The sequence below is a fragment of the Passer domesticus genome, chromosome 19 (genome assembly GCF_036417665.1).
Source record: "Passer domesticus isolate bPasDom1 chromosome 19, bPasDom1.hap1, whole genome shotgun sequence".
Lineage (NCBI taxonomy): Eukaryota > Metazoa > Chordata > Aves > Passeriformes > Passeridae > Passer > Passer domesticus.
The window spans coordinates 2,664,625-2,687,931 of NC_087492.1; the positions used below are offsets into that span (position 1 = coordinate 2,664,625).

Genomic DNA, 23,307 nt, shown 5'->3' on the forward strand with positions numbered 1-23,307 from the left:
CTCCTGCCTGTTTGCAGTTCCTGATAAAGATGGTTTTACTCCACTTCCCCTTTGCCCAGGCTCTCAACAGCACATGTGAGGAACAAGTAACATCTCAGCCGTGCCACAGCAAGTTAACAGAACCTTCACAGGAGTCATTGGATGGATGATCTAGGTTATGCAGAGAATATTTTGACAATAAAGACAGGAAACCTTTGGGTGACAGCATTTGACAGCTATTAAAAAAAAAATAAAATCAAACCCTAACTCCTTAACAGGTCAGAACTCTTTTACTCAGATTTAAGCAACTGTTTGAGGTCCAGCATCCCAGACCCTGACCACACATTCCCCAGCCACTTAGAAGATTCTAGATTCAAGCTCAAAAGTCCCTTCCACACTTTCAGCAGCGTCCCCTAGACCTCTTGCACTGCACATAAGCTGGGTTATACACAACCCAATCACACCCTGCAGGGAGGGGAGGTTTCAAGATGTGGGAGTTTGATCTGGTAGAGCTGGAGTGACTTACTGGGACGTGGCATTTCCTTTTGCTAGGGCTGCAGGCTCAGCAAGTGCCAAATCATTTATCAAGCATTCGATTTCCTCGTTAATTTGGTAGAGGGGGTGGCTGCAGGAGCCAAGCACTCTGCCTGGCAATAACTCACAGCACTACACTCAAAGGGTGTCAACAGAACAAATCAGAGCAGCAAGCCCAAGCAGATGGCAGGACCTCTTAGGGAGGTCCAGACAAAACCACCACACAAAGGTGCTTGGATACTGCAAGGCAGATTTACCTTAATCTCCAGCAAACTGCCATCTGCTAGTGCCAGGTCTGAGGCACTGACCCACGTGGGAGATGGGAGGCTTCTAAAATTTCTGCTATCAAAGGTGAGGTATTTCTTTGCAAAGATTTAGAAGATTGGCACAGGAGCTCTGAAGAAAGGCTGGAGAAGTTTTCTGATGGAGGTGAAACCATCAGCAAGGTCTCTCAGTACACAAACTCCTGCCAACATTTCATCTTTCATCTCAACAAACCAAGTGTATGAAGCACATCTGCTTCAAGGCTCAGGAAATTGACTCTGACAAAGACAATCTCTGTGTTTGGTTACACAAGAGTGTCACCAGCCAGGAGTGGCACTTCCTTGCCCAGCTGGTGAAGCCAACAGTGAATTTCTTTGCTGCACAGAACTCCTGAGCAGAGATCATTCCCTGGAATATAGGTTGTTTTCCTGCCCAAACAGGCTGAAGTTCAGGTGAGTGAGGCAGGCATGTTTAGAAAGCTAAGCAAAGCAAACAGAGATGAAGATTACTGTTAGGAAACATGACAGCAAATATTTCTTTGAAGGCTTTTATTCTGAAAATTTCAATACTATTCCATGTACAAACTCAGGAGTTGAACTAAAACTGAGTACAGGGGTTTATGGCAGATTTTCTACCTCTTCTTCTCTTTATTACAAAGGGAAATACTCCCAAATATTTAATGTTCCACCAGGTCCACTACATTTCACCGATTCATAAACAAAACAAAAAAAAAGGAATTTCAGACATTGCTATATTTTACTACAAAACCCACTTCCTTGGCTTTTAAGCAGATATGAAAGCAGAACTTGCTAACTGTCCTTGGGCAACTGATTTACAGTTGGAGTTCTTTTACACCACCATTTGTTGGAAAGATCAGTTACACCAGACTCCTGTTAGGAAGAAAGTGTTCTGTGAAATAGCTGCTCCAGTAGAGTGGAACCATGAAACAGATTGTCAGGGACAGCAGCAACTCTTGTGCTCAGCAGAGACGTCGCCCCAAAGGACTCATCTCACCCAAGAGCAGACACTTCAGGCACTTGCAGGCTCTGCTGAACCATGGAATTCTGTGATGGCATTTATCTGAGCAGCCCTGAGATGTGAGTCATTGTAACGTTGTAAGGCAATGTCTGATTACCAGAATTATTTTTTCACTGGAAGATAACTCAAGTGCATTCTTGGTAACTTAGCCAGAGAAGTTGTCACATGTATGGGACATCAAACTGAATGGTAAAACTGCTGACAGGAGTCTCTTTGTTGACCCCTTCCTGTAATGTTCCCTTTCTTGGGACAGTCTGCTTAGCTGTCAGATAATTTCTCCTTGCCTACGAGAAGGGCACGGAAGTGCTGAGCACACATTTCACCTCAGCTCTCACACTCAACAGGATATAACCACTGCTCTTGTGGCCACAAGCTGCTGCTCAGCCCCTGCCCAGAGGCTCCTTATCTGCATGCTGCTAGAAATCACAAAGCTGGAAAATGCCACTAAAGTGGAAAATACCCTTTTTTTTTTTTGAGAAGCACTTCAGTGTGCAATGAATCATATTAGCTCTATCCCAGGCCATGCTTTCCTAGGCTTTGACTGACCAAGGCAGACACTTGAGCTGCTCTTTTAACTCCACACATGAAAATTCAGCAAAGCAAACACAAGTCACACAAAACCATTAGTGTTTGTGATGCTCTCTTAGTTACTCCCTGCCGTTCTGAGAGTCCCACAGCCAGTCCATGGCAAAGTACTTCATATTTACCAGTGCAAGGTAAGAGTTACAGCTCGTGGCAGCCTAGGAAGTCGTGTTTTCAACAGATAAGAACCTCTCTAACATTCAAGAGCTCTCCTCTTTCTATATCCTTCCTATTTTCTGCCTCACCCTCAGCAGGCTGAGGCACCACCCGCTCTCAGCAGCCACAGATGTGCTGTGGGACTGCCTCAGTTCCACCAGTGAGGCTGGACCTGCTGGAACTGGAGCTCAGAACCCCTGAGTCCCACTCCTCTTTGGCTGAGGCTCCAGTTTGGCAGGAAGCACCAAATCAGCACAGGCACCGAGGCAGGCAGGGCCCTGCACCTCAGTGCCTGCTGAGGGACATGCCCAGAACAGCTCATAAACTGCTTAACTAATTGCTCCTATCCAATTAGCTGAGACACACACACAATCTCTCCCTCCACAAGACACTTCAACTCTCTGCTAGGTATTTTCCCTCTGTAGGAATATTCTAAAATCACTGGCTTTAGGAATTTGGATCCACTAAGAAGCAGGGAGCAAGAATCCCACCAAAACAGCATTAGGCACAACAGTCCTCTAATTCCTGACTTGTATTATCAAGAGAGGATGTAACTGCTTCCAACTAATGCTGTTACAGCAGAGATTTAGTGGTTTAGGCTGTATTTAACTCACTGTCAGCACAATACATGGAAGAATTTTGCTGTCTGTCATATTTAGAGCAAAGGACTGAATTTATATATTTTGTTCTATGATGCCTTGGCTGTCCTGTTTTATTCTCTGGCACAGCTGGGATTCCAAAGCTAACCAAGCACCACCACAGCAGAACAGCACAGCTGCCATTCAGGTTTGCTCCATCAATGAACAATAGATACAAACCCCCTTTTCCTAGTGGTAAAAAAGCAGTTCTGTCTTGCTATCAAGTGCACAGCCTGAGCTGGCAGTTTTCTCTGACTGTCTAACAAAAATATTTAGATCCAGCAGAGTATTTATTAATGCCTTAAATCAGTACAGCAGTGGGCCTGGTCCAAGTTCAATGTTTATATATGTCAGGGTAGTGTGGTTAAATTAAGTGGCAACCACAGTTCATCACCTGCTAATTAGTCTGGTTCCTCCTCACTCATCAAGAACTTGTCATCTTAGAGAAGCTCCACTGACCCACCACAGAAAGCAGCTGTTTCATTTTCACCCTCAAACACACAGAGGCACATTTCAGGAATCCCTGAAGCCTGCACAGGAGCAACCAGATTTGCAATCATCCCACACACTGAACTCTGATCTCCCACTACATACACAGTGGATTGTTTCCTCATAGCCACTTTGGGGGAAAAAAAAAAGGCAACAGCTATATAAAGTTTTATAACATGAGTGTTGATAGCACAGGAATCAGGTTCCTCCTTGAAAATTCCCAAGGGAAGTTTCTGCACAGCCTGTTGTTGATGTTCCTTGGTGGCAAGGCAGGGGTGAACAACAGACACCACACAGATAAGAGTCTGCACACCTGGGGCTGCTGAGATTGCAGAGCTTGTGACTCTGACAAACAAACCCTGGGACCTGACAACACTTTTTGGTTTTACACTCCCCAGAAAGCTCCCTCCTCCCTAGCAAGTTACCTACTTGTCCAAAGTCCAGCTTTAGCTCCAATTTGGGGTACAAAGCACTGTGCCCCCAAGAGATGAGGCATTCAGGAGCAAGGTTTCTGGAGCTTTCACCTTTTCACTCCCTAATCACACAGCCAAGCTGCCAACAGCAACAGCTAATGGACTGGCTTGAAGCTGAACACCAGGACAAGCTTTGTACTTGACCAATTTTTAACCTCTAATAATGAATCTGTGGAGAATTAGGATCACACTGTGTTTATTGATTGATTCCAACAATAGCCTGCAAGAACTTTCTCATTCAAATCCATCACCTGGTTTTTATGGCTAAGGCTCCAGCTGGGTACCTCATTTTCATTAAGAACCACTACAAACTTGCAGGTGTTGCACAACACCTGTACAACAAGTTTCCTAGACAATGTGGGTCAGGTACAGTTCAAGAAATTGTATTGTTGAGTCCATGAGGATTTCCCAGGAGCATGGATAGCAAAAACATTGCAGTATCAGCGTTTCTGCTCCCAAAATTTACGTCAGGAACTTCAGCAGAAAAGCAATTAACTCCTGGAATCCAAATTCCTCTGAAATTCTTTCAATGAAATGAAAGGAGGAAGTTCAAAGGCGAGAGCCACGTGCACCCAGGCTCAGAGGGGTGCACACCCATCTGAGAAAGGATCAGCTCCTGTGTGCAGCTGTAAAAGATACTGGTTCAGCCAGTGCTCCACACTGAAGAGGTTCAGGCAGAGAAAAATGCAAATTCAACCCCAAATAAACAGATAAATCAGTCTGGAGGCAGACCAGTCCTGTTCCACCGTAGTGCTGGCCTGAAACTCCCAGCACTTCTGGCGTGAAGCAGATGAGTTTCATTATGTAACAGGACTCATGTCATTAGAGACCTGGCAGTGGGTCACATGCAAGGTTTGGGGCTTAAATAATGCACAAAGGTGCACTGCCACAATGCCCGAGTGAGAGCTGGGCTGCCCAGAGGGATGGGCTTCACCTGAGGGCACAGAACCTCCTCAGGACTGGGTCTGGGCTTTGCCACCAGCAGGACAAGGCACTGGCTGGGAGGTGAAGCTCTGGCCAATTCCTGAGATGCTCCTGTCAGTGCTACTCACTACAGGGACACCTAAACGATGAATTCTGGCCTGCTTTTAAACTGATGTTGGAGTAAAACCATTCAGTGCTCAGCTACACACCTAAACAACCACCAAAGCAGTGTTTATTTAAACACTGTGAACAGCTGTAGCCTTCAACAAAGGCTACAGTGGTTCATTCTGCAGTGGTTCTTTTAACAAGGTGCCTTGAAATGAATTGCTTTCTATTTGAATTAGGGAAAAAAGGCACTGTAAATCATGCAAATCCATCACTGTGTGTTTGCCCACCACAGCCCCAGTCAGCTGAACAGAAACCAAACACAGACACTGGCACCACACACCACCAGAAGACCTCGGCCAGGTGTGCCAGCTTTTATTAGAAAAACTCTCCTTAAAAACAGAAAAAAGCACTCCTCAGCAGTGAAACCGAGCTCGGTAGCCCCGTGCCTCGCAGCACTTCGCCCTTCAGACCTGTCAGAGAGGAAGTGCCCATTGCACAACTGGATCGGCGCCTCCAGACCCCTCCCTGCGCCGCAGCTTCACCCACGGACAGGGAGGCAGCCCCGCACTCCCGCAGCCCGCTCCAGGAAGCCACCTTACACCTATTCACTGCCATCACCGGGAAAGAAAACCATTAGCGCGTGGTTCTGGTGCGAGGAGAGCCAGAGCTGGGCTGGGGAGAGGCCAGCGGGCAGCGGAGCTGGCACCGGGGCACCTGCACTGCCACAGCTGCACTGCGGGGAGCCGCGGCAGCTCCCGCGTTCCGCTGCAATACGCGCCTTCTCCTCCAGAAAACCACACTCCACGCGGGACCACCGGCAGCACGGCTGTGCTTAGAGCTACAGAGGCTTTAACACCATTCGAATTAATAAAATTAAGCGGCACACGGACACCGCTCACCTTGCCCAGCTCACCCCCCCCACCAGCCCGTGCCGGGCCGGGATTTCCCCGTGGCGCTGCTCCGGCAAGCGCAGCGGAGCCTCCCGCGCCCGGCCCGCCCGGGCACCGCGCCAGCCTCGCCCACCCCGCCGGGCACGGCCCGCGGGCACCGCCAAGGGCGGCCCGGCCCCTCCCGGGAGGTGCCCTCGGGCAGCGCTCCCCGAGCCGCACACCGGCGGGGCGAGCGCGCCCGGCCCTCACGGAGGCACCGCGGGCAGGCCCGGCGCGGCTCCGCCGGCACCGAGCCCGGGCGGCTCCGTCAGCGCAGCGAGGCAGCGGCCCGCCCGCCCCCGCGCCCACCTGGAGATGCTCCTGGAAGCGGATGGGCAGGATCTGGGCCATGGCGGCGGCGGGGCGCTCCGGGCCGGGCCGGGCTCAGCGGTGCGGGCGGAGCGGGGCCGCGATGGCGGAGCGGGGCCGTGCGGAAGCTGCCCCCGCCGGCGGAAGGATACCGCCGCGGAAGGATACCCGCACCTGCCGCCGCCGGCCGGCCGCGCGGAGGGATCCCGGCGAGCGGCGCCAATGGGAGCGGCGGGTGTGATGCGCCGCCGGAAGGGACTATTTGGGGACGCATCACTCCCTCCCTGCCTTCCCCGGCCTTTTTTTTTTTGCCACATCATGCGACCGAGGGGCCGCGGCGTCACTTCCGCCCCGCGCGCGCGCGGTCACGTGGGGCGGCGCGGCCGGGCAAGGTGACACCGGGGGACACTGAGGGGACACTGAGGGGGACACCGGGAGAGCCCCTGGGCCACCCCCCCCCCCGGGGTGTCGCTGTCACCGAGGTGCCATGGACACCCCTGCCACCGCCGCGGGGTGTCCCCTCCCTGGGGACACTGAGGGGACAGGGATGTCCCCGCCACCGGGATGTGATGGAGCCACCTCCCCCCCCCCCCGAGGTGACACCGAGGGGACAAGATCCTTGTCACCAGGATTTGATGGATTCCCCCATCCCCAGTGTCCCTGTCCCCATGAGCTCAGGGATTCCCCAGCCCCTGCTGTCCCTGTCCCCACACTGATGGATTCCCCATCCTTGGAGCATCCCTGTCACCGGGATCTAAAGGAGCCCCATCCCCTGGTCCCTGTCCCCAGATCTCATGGATTCCCCATCCCTAGGGTGTCCCTGTCCCCAGGATCTCAGGGATTCCTCTCCCCCTGCATCCCTGGCCCCATGATCTCATGGATCTCCCATCCCCTGGTGTCCTTGTCCCCAGATCTCATGGATTCCCCCATTCCCTGGTATCCCTGTGCCCTGATCTCAGGAATTCCCCATTCCCTGCTCTCCCTGTCCCCAGATCTCAGGGATCCCCCATCCCTGGAGTGTCCCTGTCCCCTGATCTCATGGATCCCCCATCCCCAGTGTCCCTGTCCCCAGATCTCAGGGATCCCCCATCCCTGGAGTGTCCCTGTCCCCTGATCTCAGGGATCCCCCATCCCTGGAGTGTCCCTGTCCCCTGATCTCAGGGATCCCCCATCCCTGGAGTGTCCCTGTCCCCTGATCTCAGGGATCCCCCATCCCTGGAGTGTCCCTGTCCCCTGATCTCAGGGATCCCCCATCCCTGGAGTGTCCCTGTCCCCAGATCTCATGGATTCCCCATCCCTGGTATCCCTGTCCCCAGATCTCAGGGATCCCACATCCCCAGTGTCCCTGTCCCCTGATCTCATGGATCTCCCATCCCCTGCTGTCCCTGTCCCTCACCCCCAGGGCTGCTCTCCCAGACCCTTCCCAGGCCCCAGTTAATTAGTGCAGCACACTAACGAAGCCCCACGATCCCCTCTGTGTTTCATTAACTCACACTTGAACTCCAGCACGTAGAACAGGTCAAAACTTAACTTTTTCCTGAGGTCAGCATCCAGAGCTGGGTGTGCTGGCACACTTGGCACAGCTGGAATCTTATTTCATTTAACAGCCCACTGTTACTTCCCCAGACAATTTTTACTTTGTCTTAAATTCCCCATCTCCAAACCTCTGAGGAGCCCTGGAACACAGTGGGGGGAAAATCCCTCATTTTCTGCTATGAAGAATAAAAAAAACCTCAAATTAAAAAAAAATAAAAAGAGCATTAGGATCTGCCAAGTGATTTAGAGCCCCAAGGAACAGTGGGCATTCTGTGTACTCATTTCAGGCCCACTGGGTGGTGCAGATGGCATTTGACTCATGAGGGGCAGTGACACTGCAAATATAAATCAAATTAAACAGCAAAACTCAGAGCAGGGGATGAGTCAAGCCCAGGGGCTGCTGCTCCAAAGCAGAGCCTGAAAGAACAAAAACCCTCTCCCATCAATCACAGCAAGAGGAACAATTACCAGAACCAGCACTTTCTTTCTGAGCAATAATATTGTAATATTTTTAAATATTCCAATGGTTTTGGAGGCTCTGGGATCCTGGGCAGTGCTGGAATGCTGGAGGTGAGGCAGAGGTGGAATGGTGAATGTTTTATTCAGGCTCTAGCAATAAAACACAATACACCACTTGAACCAGTGCCCAGGGTGACACAGAGCACGCAGCTGAGGCAGGAAAAATCACAGCAAGTTCTTCCAATTATTTGGAAATTCTTACACAAACTGCTCACTGGAGCCCTGGAGCGTTTTAGGATTATTATGGTGATAAAAGGATTTCTTTATTGAGAAGGAAACAAACTTCATGATGGCAAAGCACCACAGCTCCTTGCTCTCTGAGATGCTCAAGGAAAAACATTTTTATTTCCCTGTGTGTACCTGGTACAGCACAGCATGGAATGCAGGTGGGAGATGTCCCTTTGGATTTCATCCTGCAATTGTCCCTTTGGATCTAATCCTGCTGCTCCCACCACTACAAGAGCCCCTCCTGCACATTTTCCTGAGCATGAATTCTGCATGACCACCATCAGACAGAATAAAATGGGTACAAAATTAAAATTCCACTCCTTACAAAAATAAACCCCAAGCAACCTGGAAGAAAAATTTCATTTCTAACAGCACTGAGAGCTCTTTAAGTCAAATAAATGCCAGAGAATTGGCACCACACTTGGTATCAGGGCTTCAGCCACAGCTGAGGCCACCAAATTGTTGCCACTGACCTGCAGCAACACAAAGCTTGGGAAGTTTTCCCTGCTGGATGCAGAGGGAATTGTGTTTGTCCTCTTTGGCACGGGTTCCCCTGCCCTCCTGTCAGCCCTTGGGCACTTTGCAAACAGCCCCAGAGCTGCAGAGGCTGCCTCCCCTGGCAGTGGGAGCAGGGCTGCCAGCAGGGTCACCCCATTTCCTTGTCAGGGCCACTCAGAGCCTGAGCTCTCTGCTGCTTCCTCTGCAGGTAGCGAGCTCGGGCGTCCTGGATGGACTGCTCATCATTCCTCCTCTCCATCTTCCCTGCAGAGCTCTCTGGGACTCCTTCTGGGGGGACAGGAGAGAAAGAAATTAATTCTCTGTGTCAAACCCAACCCCCCTCCAGCATTACAACTCCTCCTATTTGTTAAATACAAAAAAAACCCCAATAAAGTCTCTTTTTTTTTTCTCCCATGCAGCCATTTGAATGACTTCCAGAGAGGACAGACTGCACCACAGCAGGGAGGGAAAAAAAAATTCAAAATAAAATCACACCTTAGCTGCCATGTCAATATTTGCAGCTGGGCTCATCTCATCCCCAAATCTTGCTTTTTATTGTAGCAGAGAATATGCAGGCTGTGTTCTACACACCCCTTTCTTCTCTGAACTGCACATCCCAAGCTCAGGTTTGAGCAGGACAGGACAGGAAAAAACATTGGGATAAACTATCTTTAAAAAATTTCCGGAGGCAGGAGGGAGGGAGAGGAAAACATGCAGATAAGGGAGTGGGAAAAGTCAATATTGCAGATCAGCCACCATCAGAAATGCACATTCCCCACAGCACTGAGACCTTGGGACTGCTTCTCACAGAAGGCAAGAGAAGCAGAAAATATTTTCAGTCTAAAACAAACAATAAAAAAGAAAATCAAAGGCTCTGAGAGCCTAAAATCTGTGTGAGTGAAGCAGCTCCTGCAGCCTGGTCAGAGAACAAGAAGGAGCTTTAATCAGCATGCATTGTTAAAATATTCCCAATTATTACATCTTGTCAGCTATTCAGCCACCTATTTTCATGATGGTGCCAGAAATACAGCATCTGTAAGGTCAAAATGAAGCTCCAATTAATTGGCAATTGCCTGATGAAGTCATAACGTGAAGGGGGACACAGAGAACATTTCCTTCAGATAAACTGATGAGGTTCTTCTGCATTATTTATAACCAAATGAAATTCATGTTTAAAAATGGTGGGTTTATACAATAATGCAGGGCAGCAAGAGATGCTGGCCTGAGCACAAGTCTGCATTTTTCCCTTTGTTAAGGAAATGGAAGAGAGTCTGTATTTACTGTACAATAAATGGATGTTTTGGAAGGGTCAGCTCAGGAGTAAAGAGGCCCTTTGAATACTTGGCTGCTTTAGGAACCTGCTGACAGGAGAATCCCAGGAATGTCAAGCAGCCAGCTCAGTTAGCAGGCAGCAGTTCTAATTAACACAGCCTATTTACACATATGGCATTAAATTCATTGTCAGAATGAGACACTCACCAAAATGTGAGAATTTTCTTCTCTATCTATTGCTGGGTGAGGTTTATTAATTTTTTTCCCCTTTCCTCTGCCCCACAGCTCTCAGGACTTCTCCCAGGGCAGCATTATTTGGGCATCAATGGCTAAATACCCTTCACAACCTTAAATAACCAGCCTCAAAATGCTTTTATTCAATTCTGCTCTAAGAAACAAAAAGCGGGGGGAGCATGGCAAGAAGCAGCAAGCAAACACCACAATTCACACTGCTGGGACAGAAAATAAGTATTGCAGAGCTGTGAGGAGAACAAAACACCCACAACACCACCAAACAAATTAACACTTTCCAGCCCAGAACGTGCCATAATAAACACACAGGGGTCCAAAACAACAACAAAAACCACACACACGCAAAGAGACGAGCACTGTGCTTACCAAACTGCCTTTTCAGCTCCTCCCTCTGCTTCCACTTGGTTATTTCCTCCTCAGTGACCTCTTCCCTGGCCACACTGCTCAGCTCATAGGCGTCCACCTGGTGCAGCCTGGGCAGCAGGTCCCGGAGCCACTCGTAGCGCACGGGGCACACGGTGCGCACGTAGATCTTGGAGGTGACGGCCACGTCGTGGAAGATGATCCACTCCAGCAGGGTCTCCTGGTTGTAGAGCTGAAAAATTCAAAGGTGGTTTGGTTTTCAGAGCCTCACCTGCAGCAGGGTGTCAGTGGTTGAGATGTGAGGGGGTGTTAGGAGGTTTTGGGTTTTCAGATTTTAGAATTGTCCGTGCGATCCAAAGAGCCAGAGGGAAAGTCCAGCCTGTGTCACTCCCACCTCATAGCCCAAACCCTGACCAAGCCTGAGCAAGTGAGGCCCTTCCCCACCCTCAAAATGAGCACAAAGCAGAGCACAAAGCAAGCACCAGGGAGAGTTTAGGGACCTGGCCCTTATTCCTTTTGGAGACGCTTTTCTGCTTTACCAGCAGGCTTTGGGAACTCACTGTGGATGAAGGGTGGATGTAGACTATGCTGCCATGGCCATCCATGGTGCAGAATGTCCTGGCTGCAGATCTGGAAAAAAGAAATTAAGAACAACAACAACACAAAACACACATTGCTGTGATTAGACAGCAACACTGAACTAAAGAAACCAGCAGCAGCACAGAAAAAAGTTCTCAAATATCTACCTAGAGGAAGGTGCTTCCAGACTTAAACTGTAAAAAACCATTTAAAGAGTGAAATACAATATATCTAATTTACCACAGCAGCAGTAACAACAGGGTTTGGGAGTGAAGCCTTTGAAAGCTGTGGTAACTGGAGACTTCCAAGCCCTTCAGCTGAATATCTGGAACCACTCTCAGCTGGTGAGTTCATTTCACAGACAGAAAAATGACATTCCTGGGAAGCTGCTGACACCCTTGGAATGGTGAAGACAGGCAAAAGCAGAGGTTCCAGCACCTTGCAGAAACATCTCCTTCACCTGCAGTTTCTACTTTGCCGCTTTTACCAACATAAAACCACACTTTAAAGTCATTTGCATAATTTCTTTTCCATGCAGTTCTCCAAACTTCTTTCCTCACCTCCTAGCAACGTTGATGAAGTATCCTGCACACAAGCATCTCCTCAGTATTTCAGTTCTGGAGCCTTCAAATGTCTCTTTAGGGAAGTCTGGCAGCTGGAAAAAGAAAAATCAACATGAATCAGGATGGATCTTCAAGAAAAAGCAGTTAAACCCCCTCCATCCCATGGATTTTAAACTCTGCACAGAAATCATGAGGAAAGGAGAAAAACCTCTCCTTCTTGCCCATTACCACCACTGTACCTGAGTCACACAAGCAAGGGTGCTCCACAAAATACTTAAGTGGTTTATTTTCTACTGGAAGAAGGCAGCAGCCACCTGGCAAAGGCTCAGCACCCACTACATCTCCTAAATATAAGTTTATACAGCTCAAACATGCCCAGAAATGTTATTTTTTTACCTGTTTCAGTTTAGTGACTATTTCCCGCAGCTGCCTTTCCACACTAAAAGCAGATTTCACAGCTCTCCAATGGATCCAGTATTTCTGGCACCAGGCTGAAGGAGACTTGCTGAGAACAGGAATATTTGAATTATAAAGAAGCCTTTTGTCAGCTGCTTGCAAAGAAACTTGCCTCTATTTTATTGTATGGTCATACAAAGGCAGCAACCCACACAGGCAGATACTTTGTGGGGTTAAATAAAAAGTGTCTGGATGGAAATTACAGATCACAACAAGGAATAAATCTGAAATTAGGAATGAGCACACAGATGTGTATCTGCAGCACACCTAAAAACTGGGAGTTAGGAGCAATGCCAAACCACTTAGTGTAAGGGAGAATTTCATACCTCGCTTTGCACTGTTCAAAAATATTTAAGAGGGTTGCAAAGTCATTGCATCCTCCCACTTGTGAGGCAAGTTCCTGGTGTTGAAGCTCAGCCTCCTTTTGCTTCTGAGGATCACCTGAGGAATAAGTAAACTATAAGTTATATCACTTACAGTAATTTTTATTTATCACCACCTAATTTGACCTGTATGACTGAATAATCTATAAGTTATATGACTTAAAGTCATTTTTATTTATCACTGCCCAGGCAGGGACTGGGCAGCACAAAGGAACCACCAAGGCTGCAGATGTGCCACAGCTGGGGGGCAGCAGGAGGGGACAGGAGGATGGGACAGACTCGAGTTCAGCACTGGTGAAAGACTAAACTCAGCTCTAGTGGAGCTGAGCTGCACTGAAACCACCCTGGAAGCACAGCAATGACTTTTCCACCTAGAAAACCAATGGAAACGAGGCAGTGCCAGGCCAAGCCTCTCACAGAAAGGCAATAATCTATTTGGTGAAACAGTTATTGAACAGCAAAGACACTCCAGAGGTGATGCCACACTTGCCAAAAACAGCCAGTCCCTGCTGGCTGCACTCACACCCACAGCAACCCATCTGCTGGGGTGCATTTTGGCTTTATTTGAGGATTTTTTGGGGTGCATTTTGGCTTTATTTTGGGATTTTTTGGGGTGCATTTTGGCCTTATTTTGGGATTTTTTCCCCCTCATTTTTTATGTGACAGAGATTTCCCCTGCTGACCTCTCAGCTGAGGCACTTTCCCAACCCAGCCCTGCTGCCCTGAGCTCCTGGCACACGGAGTGCCCTGACTCCAAGGCTGGGGAGGTTTTTTGGGAAGAGGCTGGCACACGGAGTGCCCTGACTCCAAGGCTGGGGAGGTTTTTTGGGAAGAGGCTGGCACACGGAGTGCCCTGACTCCAAGGCTGGGGAGGTTTTTTGGGAAGAGGGGCTCCCACCTGGACGGATGAAGACGTTCTCCACGGACAGCATAGCTGCAATGGGAAGCAGGAGATCCTCACAGTCCAGGGAAGCTGCTTTTATCAGAGCACAGGACAGGTTGGGAGGGAGGGGAAACTGCACCAGGAATTCTCCCAGTCTTGTCACCTGGCCTCTCCTTATAGAAGGGAAAAAAAAATTATATACATTTATATGTATACATTATATATATTTATATACATTTACAGGAAATATATATATTTTTATATATAAATATATATACTTACAGGAAATATATATATTTATATTAGATATGTTTATAGGAAAAATATATCTATATAGATATATATGATATTTTAATATATTTTCTATATTTTATTATACATCTTATTATACTATCTCTTCTTATTATATATCTTACTATGTACATCATCTATTTATAGATAATAAATATATAATGTATATACAAATAATATTCACATATATAAAATAAATTCTATATTATATATAATATTTACACACATCATACACATAATATATATTTTATATTTCTATTATATCTATTTTTATATATACAGATTCAATGAAATTATGTTTAAATGTGAATTGGGTAAGAAGCACTTCCCTCTGGACTGTGAGTGCCCACACAGGTGCTGGGACCATGGAGAAGTGTCATTAGCAATAAAATAATCCACATTTCTCCAGCTTGCTTGTGTCTGCCCCATGGCAGGCACAGCCAGCTTTTTATTTTATTATTTTTTTTTATATTATTTACAAGAAGAATTGCTGGAAGCTTGGGATAAGATCTCACTTCCTGCCTGGAGCTCCTGGCTGGACGTGAGGCAGGGCCTGAGCTGCCACAGCAGTCTGGGAGCTGCAGAGCTGAGCTCACTCAGGAACTCCAGGACAATGTGCACAACCTGATTTCTATCTCCCAAAGCCCAAACTCTGCTCTCCCCCTGGTTCTGCAGGCAGTATATTAAACCCCAGTCAACTTCCTGGAGGTTAAATAAGGAAACACATTCTGCTGCTGAGGAGTGTCCTTTAATCCACACAAAACACCAATTTAAGCCTTGGATTTGAAATTTTGGTGTGAAACCCTTTGGTTTTTACCTGTCAATAGCATTGCACTGGTAAAGTTCCTTCAGAGCTTCCAAAATGTGTCTTTCCTCAGGGGGGTCCAAATAGGGAAACCTAGGGTTAAAAATGTGGTAATTTATTCTTTTCATATTTATGAAAATAATTTTAAAATATTTAAATATTTAAAATTTTATTTTTAAATATATTTTTTTAATTTATTTTCATTTTTTATACTTATAAAACTAACTTCTAAACCTCCCCAATGCAGGTTTTCTGACCCAAGTTAGATAATAATAATAATAATCATCTTCTGTCTGTTCCTGTACAACATCCAGCTGAGGAATTTCTGATGACAAATCCCAGCATGGCAAACACTAAACTGCATTTTCTACTCTTGTATGGTCTTACTACTAAAAAATTCCAGAGAGATGAAACTTTTGGGGTATAAAATGCAGTACTTTAAGTATTTAAATGTGTAAAAACTAGTATTTTAATGATTTTAACCATTTAAAGGTGTAAAAACCAGTATTTAAAAACTGCAAGTACTTAAAGGTGTAAAAATCAGTCTTTTAAAGACTGCAAGTATTTAAAGGTGTAAAACCCAGGATTTTAAGGATTTTAAGTATTTAAAAGAATGCTAAAAAATAGTACCTTAAGGATTTTAAGTATTTAAAGGTCTAAAAAACAGTATCTTAAGGATTGTGAGTATTTAAAGGTGTAAAAACCAGTATCTTAAGGATGTTATGCATTTAAAGGTCTAAAAACATTATTTTAAGTATTTAAAAGAATGCTAAAAACCAGTATCTTAAGGATGTTATGCATTTAAAGGTCTAAAAACCAGTATTTTAAGTATTTAAAAGAATGCTAAAAACCAGTATCTTAAGGATGTTATGCATTTAAAGGTCTAAAAACCAGTATTTTAAGTATTTAAAAGAATGCTAAAAACCAGTATCTTAAGGATGTTATGCATTTAAAGGTCTAAAAACCAGTATTTTAAGTATTTAAAAGAATGCTAAAAACCAGTGTCTTAAGGATTTTAAGCAGTAAAAGATATAAAAGCCAGGATTTTATGTATTTAAAGGAACGCTACAAACGAACTCATTTAATTTGGGCGAGATGGGAGTTTGGCAGAGGCTGAAGCTGGCCTGGAGCTCGGGGTCCAGGCTGGAGTGGCAGAGCAGAGCAGCAGCAAAGCTGATTGAAGTGTCCCACTTGGCTGGGGACCTAATCCTGCCCCTCTGGGACAGGGATAATCCCCCTGCAGGGAGCTCACCTGATGACATCATGCACGGAAAGGCATTTCAAGGTGAGGATCACAGATGTCAGGCTGGTTCTCCTGATCTCTGGCACGGTGTGCTGGGGCATGCACTGCTCCCAGAACTCCCTGCTGTACAGCCCAAAGCTCTTCCCCGACGACGTCCGGCCGGCGCGCCCGGCTCGCTGCTTGGCTTCACTCCTGCCCCAAAAAAAACAAATCCAAACCTCTTCATCCCTGCTGGTACCACCCCAAAACAAGCACAAAATGTCTCTCTTTACAGATGCAAGCGGTATTCCTGCACAGCAGCTGAAAAATCCAGCTGTGCAAGAAATAAATAATTTCTGTGCATTTTCTGGATGTTGTCGCATTCAGCCAGCACTGCTCAGACCTCACACAATGCCAACTCCTCCTAAATATCTGTGACCTTTAGGAAGTTGTATATCCTGAACCACTTTTTACTTGGTTTTAAATTGGTTAGGTGTGCTGGGGCATGCACTGCTCCCAGAACTCCCTGCTGTACAGCCCAAAGCTTTTCCCTGACCACGTCCGGCCGGCGCGCCCGGCTCGCTGCTTGGCTTCACTCCTGCCCCAAAAAAAACAAATCCAAACCTCTTCATCCCTGCTGGTACCACTCCACAGAAGCACAAAATGTCTCTTTTTACAGATGGAAGCGGTATTCCTGCACAGCAGCTGAAAAATCCAGCTGTGCAAGAAATAAAGTAGAAGTTTAATGAATTTTTTTGGATGCTGTCGTATTCAGCCAGCACTGCTCAGACCTCACACAATGCCAATTCCTCTTAAATATCTGTGACTTTTAGGAAGTTATATATCCTGAACCACTTTTAACTTGGTTAATTAAAACAAATTAAAGTGTTTTTTAAACATTAAAATGGTTTTTAAACCTTAAAAAGGTTTTAAACCTTACAGTGCTTTCAACCCTTCAAGTGGCTTCAAACCTTAAAGACGTTTTTAAACCTTAAAATTATTTTAAATCATGGGGCTTTGAGGTTGCTGCCTATCTTTTTATTTATTTTTTTAAAGAACAACCAATACAGAGCATTACTGCCAGAGCAGCTCCCAGAAACAGCAAATTTTTAACTTACTTTGAGATGGGAACCACCTCCAGGATGTCCAACCCAACTCGGGGATTGTGATTCAACTGCTTCACAAAGCCACTGTCCACCACATATCTGAAAAAACAATCCAGAGAGGTGAAAAACAGAGGGCTCAGCAGGTAACTGACATATGGATTTAATTTTAAAAAACACATTTATTCTACCTAGACCCTGGTTATTTAGTAGATTTGATTTCAAAATAGATTCAAAAATACTGGTCACCTCTAAGACTATAATAATGTCAATGGTTTTCTTACTACACACCCAAAAAAAAGGCAATAGTAGCAGAATAAATGTGTTTTTCCAAACCCAGACCTTTCTGAATTATTCCCTGTTATGAGGGACAGAAATCAATACCTGACTCCTTCAATGGTCAGAGATGTTGCAGCAATGTTCGTGGAGACCACACATTTTCTGATGCCTCTGGGGGCTGGCAAAAATATCCTTTTCTGTTGATCTAAAATGACAGAAAATGACATAAAATAAAATGACAAAATAAAATAAAGCAGTGCAAAATAAAAATAAAAATAAAAATAAAAATAAAAATAAAAATAAAAATAAAAATAAAAATAAAAATAAAAATAAATAAAGTGTGAAGTCATCTGGACTTTCAGTTACTCAATATCCCCATCCTAACTGAGGACCTTGAAGTCATATCCAGACTTGGATTTGGATTTTGACTGGAGGCTCAAGTAGAGAAGGCTGAAGTTTGATTTAGTTTATGATGACCACAATAAAACCCCACCCCAAAGTGCCAGAATATTGCAACAAAGGGGTTCATTAACACCCTTTTCCCAACCCCAACAGAAAATCTGATGGGGATGATGTCTGTAACAACTCCTGCAGCTCAGATTGCTGTGATGGAGTGAGATTCTGGGCTCTGACCTGTGGACATGGAGCCATAGAGAGGCAGGATGAGGAGTTCCCAACCCAAACAGAAAAACTGATGAGGATAATATTTATAACAACTCCTGCAGCTCAGATTGCTGTGATGGAGTGAGATTCTGGGCTCTGACCTGTGGACATGGAGCCATAGAGAGGCAGGATGAGGAGCCCCTCCACAGCCCGGTCGTGCACCTCGTAGCGGTAATCGATGGACTCTGCCTTCTTGAAAAGCAAATCACAAGCTCTTTCTATCTCATTCTGGCCTAAAAGACACACAAGAGCATTTTAGTGACCTAATTACCTACAGCTCTGCCTTCCTGGTTTGCAATACCTTTAAAAAAGGTTGTTTTGTCAATATGCAATAGACCAATGCCATTAAAATGAGGAATTAATGAGAGGGGGTTTGGGAGGTCACATCCAGCCTTTCCACAGGGCCTCCCACCAAGGATTTGCCTTAAAAGATTAGATATCTTTTTATTAGATATTAGATATTAATATTTGATATGGGCCTGGCCCATGCACTGATGTAGGATTTTACAGCTAAAATAATTCTTGCTCCATGAATTAACACAAACTAAACCATGGAGACAACTCAGAGTCAATCTGGTTATTCCTAAAATGCCCTGAAAACTACAATTTCAAGGACTTTGTGCATCAACCTGCACCATTCCCTTCCCACTGATCTGGGAAAAACCAGGCAGGCTTTGGAAGCTTTTCTGCTTTGCTGGCAGTGCCATGATTCACCTGGAGTATCCAGGAAAATTCTCACCTGTGAGGAAAACCAGGATGTCACCTTCTGGCTCATTTAAGTGAACATCCAGGGCAACCTTCACAGCCTGGAACACAAAAAAAAAATTAAACAAGCTAAAATCAGTTGAAAACCCATTTAATTCTTGCTAGGACTCATCACACCAACTGATCCTCCCCTATTTCCTGCAGAGATGCTGAGGACACAACACAGCAGCTCATTCTTGTGGCCTCCCCCATATGAAAATCACCCCAAAAAAAAGAGAGAAAACAAACCTCTGTGACATAGGCAGAGCTGCCCACATCCCTGGGGCTCAGCAGGTTGCAGAAAATCTCCTTGACAGGGTAACTTCTCCCTGGAATGTGCAGCACTGAGCAGTGCCCAAAGAACTCCGAGAGCTTTTCCACCTCCAGGGTGGCTGACATCACCACCACCTTCATGTCTGTGCTCCTGCCTGCTGGCTTCTCCTGCAGGAACAGCTTCTTCAGCAAACCAAATAAAATATCCTAGCAGGAAAACAGAAACAGCTGACGTTAATACCTTGGTTTTGCTAGAAGAGCCTGACAAACCTGGAATTTTGATGATTTTATCCTGTTGATATGGTGAAAATCACATATTACAGGCCCAAGCATTCTGAAGGAAACACATTTGCCCTTTCTAGAGCTTTATGAATTTTTTACCAGCTCTTCTCACAGCCTACAGACAGCACCAGCGTAACTCAAACCCCTCTGTATTTCATTTTTATACTCTCTTGGTCAAGTCCTTTGTGAGAATTTACCTCACACCCATTTTTCATCCCATTTTCCAGTCTGTGCCCCCTGTGTGTGCACCTTCCCTGGTTTTATTTATTGCTACAACCTCAGCAAGTTTATTTTACTCCGTGCTGCCCTGAATTACAAATGTGCTCCTTCCACCACTTCAGCTCAGTTATTTGCAATTCCCTCAGATGCCTGAGGGCAAACTGGGATTCAGGGGAGCAGTTTCCCTTTCCCAGCTGGACTGGGAGATTGTGTGCTGGAGCAGGAGGTTGTCTGACACAGCACAACCCCCCGAGGTCTCAGTGACATCAATGTCCCTTTGCTGGCCCCAGAAGGGTCAGGGTGACCTCTGAAAGCTTTTGGGACTCAGGTCTAGATGCTCCCATGGACCCACCAGCCATAATCTCTTTGCACAGTCATAGGCACACCCTAAGAAACATTGGGCCTTTTGTTTTGGCTTTTTTTTGGTGTATTTTGTGATGGTTTATTTTTTAAATTATTATTCTAGAAAGTCTGCATTCTGGCTTCAAACTCCTGGAAATTTTGGGAGAGCATTCAACAGGCAGCAAAGTTTTAACTGCATTTAAATGTTAAAACTCCAACACTATTAGAGGCCGTATCTTATTTTCAGCATTTTAAACAATGCAGCACTTCTGTGCTCTTAGGACAGCAAAAGGACAAAACACATCCATAGAAAGTCAGTCCAGACCCCTGGGGATTGTGCTGAAGGGAAAGGAAGGGATAAACAGCACAGAAAAAGAGAAACAGTGACCCAAAAAAGCAGCTACGAGGTGACACTCACAGTGCTGAGGCTCCTCTCGTGGGCTTCATCCAGAACGATGACACTGTACCTGCTGAGGAGGGGGTCAGCCAGGATCTGCCTCAGCAGGCACCCATCAGTCATGTACCTGATGGCAGTGTCCTGCAAGGGTTAATCACACTGTCACCTGCCAGCCCGGCTTTTTATTTCACAGCAAACACTGCCACACACATCACACATTCGTCCAGCACGCCACAAGGGTTTTCCTTAATAGATATTTAAGGGAAAATAAAGTAAACTAAAGGGTGTTGATGAACCCTTTTGTTACAATATTCTGGCACTTTGGGGCGGGGTTTTACTGTGGTCAACATAAACTAAAGATATTTAAGGGAATGTCCATACACTGATGTAGGATTTTACAGCTAAAATAATTCTTATTGTGCATAAAATCCTTATCATGCACAGCAGCACGGGGGTGCTTGGCAAAGTTCCACCCACAAGGTGCCCAAAAACCTCCCTCAAACGAGCCAGAGGACACAAACAGCCGGGAAAAGCTCTGAGACAGCCTGGGTGACCCTGCCACACGCCCAGGACAGCCCCCAGGGCCCCACCTCGCAGGTGCAGTCGTCGAAGCGGACCTGGTATCCCACGAGAGTGCCCAGGGCACAGCCCATCTCCTCGGCCACCCTCTGTGCCACCGACACGGTGGCCACGCGCCGGGGCTGGGTCACACCGATGGCACCGTGCTTGGCCAGCCCTGGGGGGACACACGAGGGCTTGGGTTGGAAGGGACGTCAAAGATCACCTCATTCCACCCCTTCCTGGGACATCCTTCCACTGTCCCAGGTGGCTGCAGGTGTTCCACTGTCCCAGGTTGCTGTAGGTGTTCCACTGTCCCAGGTTGCTGCAGGTGTTCTCCAGCCTTGGATGCCCGCAGGGATGGGGCATCTTCCCTGGGCAAACTGTGCCAGGCCCTCCTGTCCTCAAAGGGAAGAATTCCTTCACAACATCCCCCCTAACCCTGCTCTCTGGCAGCTGGAAACCATTCCCTGTGTCCTGCCACTCCTCCAGGTGCTGGGAGTGGCTCTAAAATCACCCCTGAACACCCCCAGTGAGTGTGGCACACCGAGCTGAGCTGCTCCAGGTCACTGTGTAACACCTACACATGGCCACAGTTTGGGGTGGTTTTTTGGGTTTTTTTGGGGTTTTTTTGTTTGTTTGTTTGTTTTTTGGTTTGTTTTTTTTGTTGTTGTTGTTGTTGTTTTTTTGGGGTTTTTTTGGTTTTTGTTTTTTTTTTTTTTTTTGGTTTTTTTTAATTTAAAAGGTTTAACCAAGCCACCTCCTCTCACCACAGCCCAGCCCCAAGCTGCGTCACCCGCGAGGGGACAGGGGGATTACAATCTGAGTCTGTTCCGCAACCCGCGGAGAGGGGTGGGGGTGTGGGGGCGGTTCCGTTACCTGCCTCGTAGAGGTACCTGGGCAGCTGCGTGCTTTTGCCGCTGCCCGTCTCGCCGGTGACGATGAGGAAGGGCCGCTCCCTCACGGCCTGCAGCAGCTCGCGGCGGGAGCGGCGGATGGGCAGGGCGGGGCCGTCCATGGCGGCCCCCGGCGCTCACCTGCCCTCAGGCGAGGCCCCGCCCACCCCGCGCACCTGGACGCGGCGCCCCGCGCGCCCCCGCGGCGGGAACCGCGCGCGCCCCCCGCGCCCCCGAGCGCGCCCCGCGCGTGCGCGCCGCGCCCCCGCCGCAGCGCCACGCCTCCTCGCTAAGCCACGCCTCCTCGCTAAGCCACGCCTCCACGCGGCTTCCCGCCTCTTCCTTAGGCCACGCCCACGCCGCGCTCCCCTCACGCCCTCAGGGCGCCTCAGAGAAACGGAATTGCCTAAAAAAATCATAAAAATCGCCAAATTACAAAGTGGGAAGGGTTGAAAGAACCTCGAAATCAATGGGCGGGGAGAATTCCCGCCAGACCGGGCTGCTCAGATTTATTTCGTGACAAAACTTGAGCCTTGAGTCCACGCATTAATGTCCTGATGGAACGACCCTGATTAGAAAGAAAACATCTTGCCACATGTTCTAAAATCTAAGGGATAAGAAATTATCTCGAATTCTGTCATAAATCAGAGTAACATTCTCTTTCCATAGGTCAGCTAAATGTGTTGCATTAGGCTGCTACACAATATTGAACAAAACACAATTGTACGCATATAGAATATAGTAAAATATTGATAAACAAACGTGCTGCAGCAAAACTTCATCCTTGAGAGATAAAAAGCTTTTTGGTGTTTGATCTTTTTATACTTTCAAGCCTAATCAAGAGATGAGATTCAATCTCTGAAACAGAGAGCAGCCAACAAGCTCTAAGTGATGTGTTAGAAAAAACAAATTATTTGTTAGAATTTTATAAATTTAGGGTTGAGCATGCTCCAGTGATCTCAGACTTAGGGGCAGCTTAACAAAGCTGTGGGGAAAAAAAGGATACCCTTGGTAGTGGACACAAAGAATGCAGAATTTAGGGGACATCTGGCAGAACTGCCAAGATGTGGAAGAAACTGATAAACCCAACTAAGCTCCAAGTGGGTAAAAGGGTAAAATTCTGGTAATTCTGTGACCACCGACCCTAGAAACCCACTGACCCCAAAGGGAAGGACTCAGCACGGCACTAATTAGCGTCAGAAGCAAATCATTAACCGGCAGAAGACAGAATACTAATTAACGAGTGGACTCTGTGACTGGTGGCAAATGAACGCTAAT

The 23,307-nt window shown here is 46.8% G+C and overlaps 2 protein-coding genes across 7 annotated transcripts in view; both read right to left on the reverse strand.

The window, feature by feature from the left end:
- Positions 1 to 6,585, reverse strand: part of CLTC (clathrin heavy chain) — a 29,790-nt gene extending 23,205 nt beyond the window's left edge. For both annotated transcript variants that reach the window (XM_064394491.1, XM_064394490.1), the window contains exon 1: positions 6,424 to 6,585. In XM_064394491.1, coding sequence (XP_064250561.1) covers positions 6,424 to 6,465 — 42 coding nt within the window. In that variant the 5' untranslated portion in view covers positions 6,466 to 6,585. The remainder of the gene's footprint in view (positions 1 to 6,423) is intronic.
- Positions 6,586 to 7,933: 1,348 nt separating this feature from the next.
- On the reverse strand, positions 7,934 to 22,276 carry DHX40 (DEAH-box helicase 40). 5 transcript variants are annotated; one of them, XM_064394549.1, is made up of 17 exons: positions 22,013 to 22,276; positions 21,166 to 21,311; positions 20,597 to 20,716; positions 19,312 to 19,542; positions 19,058 to 19,124; positions 18,420 to 18,551; positions 17,761 to 17,860; positions 17,392 to 17,478; positions 16,304 to 16,486; positions 15,064 to 15,144; positions 13,971 to 14,128; positions 13,016 to 13,130; positions 12,630 to 12,738; positions 12,231 to 12,325; positions 11,652 to 11,721; positions 11,095 to 11,323; positions 7,934 to 9,489 (listed from the first exon to the last, which is right to left on the reverse strand). In XM_064394549.1, exons 1-17 carry the CDS (start codon positions 22,149 to 22,151, stop codon positions 9,353 to 9,355), a joined length of 2,199 nt encoding a protein of 732 aa, XP_064250619.1. In that variant the 5' UTR covers positions 22,152 to 22,276; the 3' UTR covers positions 7,934 to 9,352. The 5 variants fall into 5 exon arrangements, with proteins under 5 accessions (XP_064250619.1, XP_064250618.1, XP_064250622.1 ...); XM_064394548.1 differs by having other exon boundaries at positions 7,934 to 9,492; positions 22,013 to 22,274; XM_064394552.1 differs by having other exon boundaries at positions 7,934 to 9,492; positions 22,030 to 22,140.
- Between the last annotated feature and the right edge of the window lie 1,031 nt (positions 22,277 to 23,307).

Bases quoted from the DNA above. Each gene is read 5' to 3' on its own strand.
- DHX40 (XM_064394548.1), bottom strand. From the start codon at position 22,151: ATGGACGGCCCCGCCCTGCCCATCCGCCGCTCCCGCCGCGAGCTGCTG. The intron at 20,717-21,165 runs GTGGGGCCCTGG...TAACCCTTGCAG, and splicing joins TCGACGACTGCACCTGCGAG to GACACTGCCATCAGGTACAT. The intron at 14,129-15,063 runs GTAAAAACCAAA...CCCTTCTATAAG, and splicing joins CAGTGCAATGCTATTGACAG to GAGAGGCCAGGTGACAAGAC.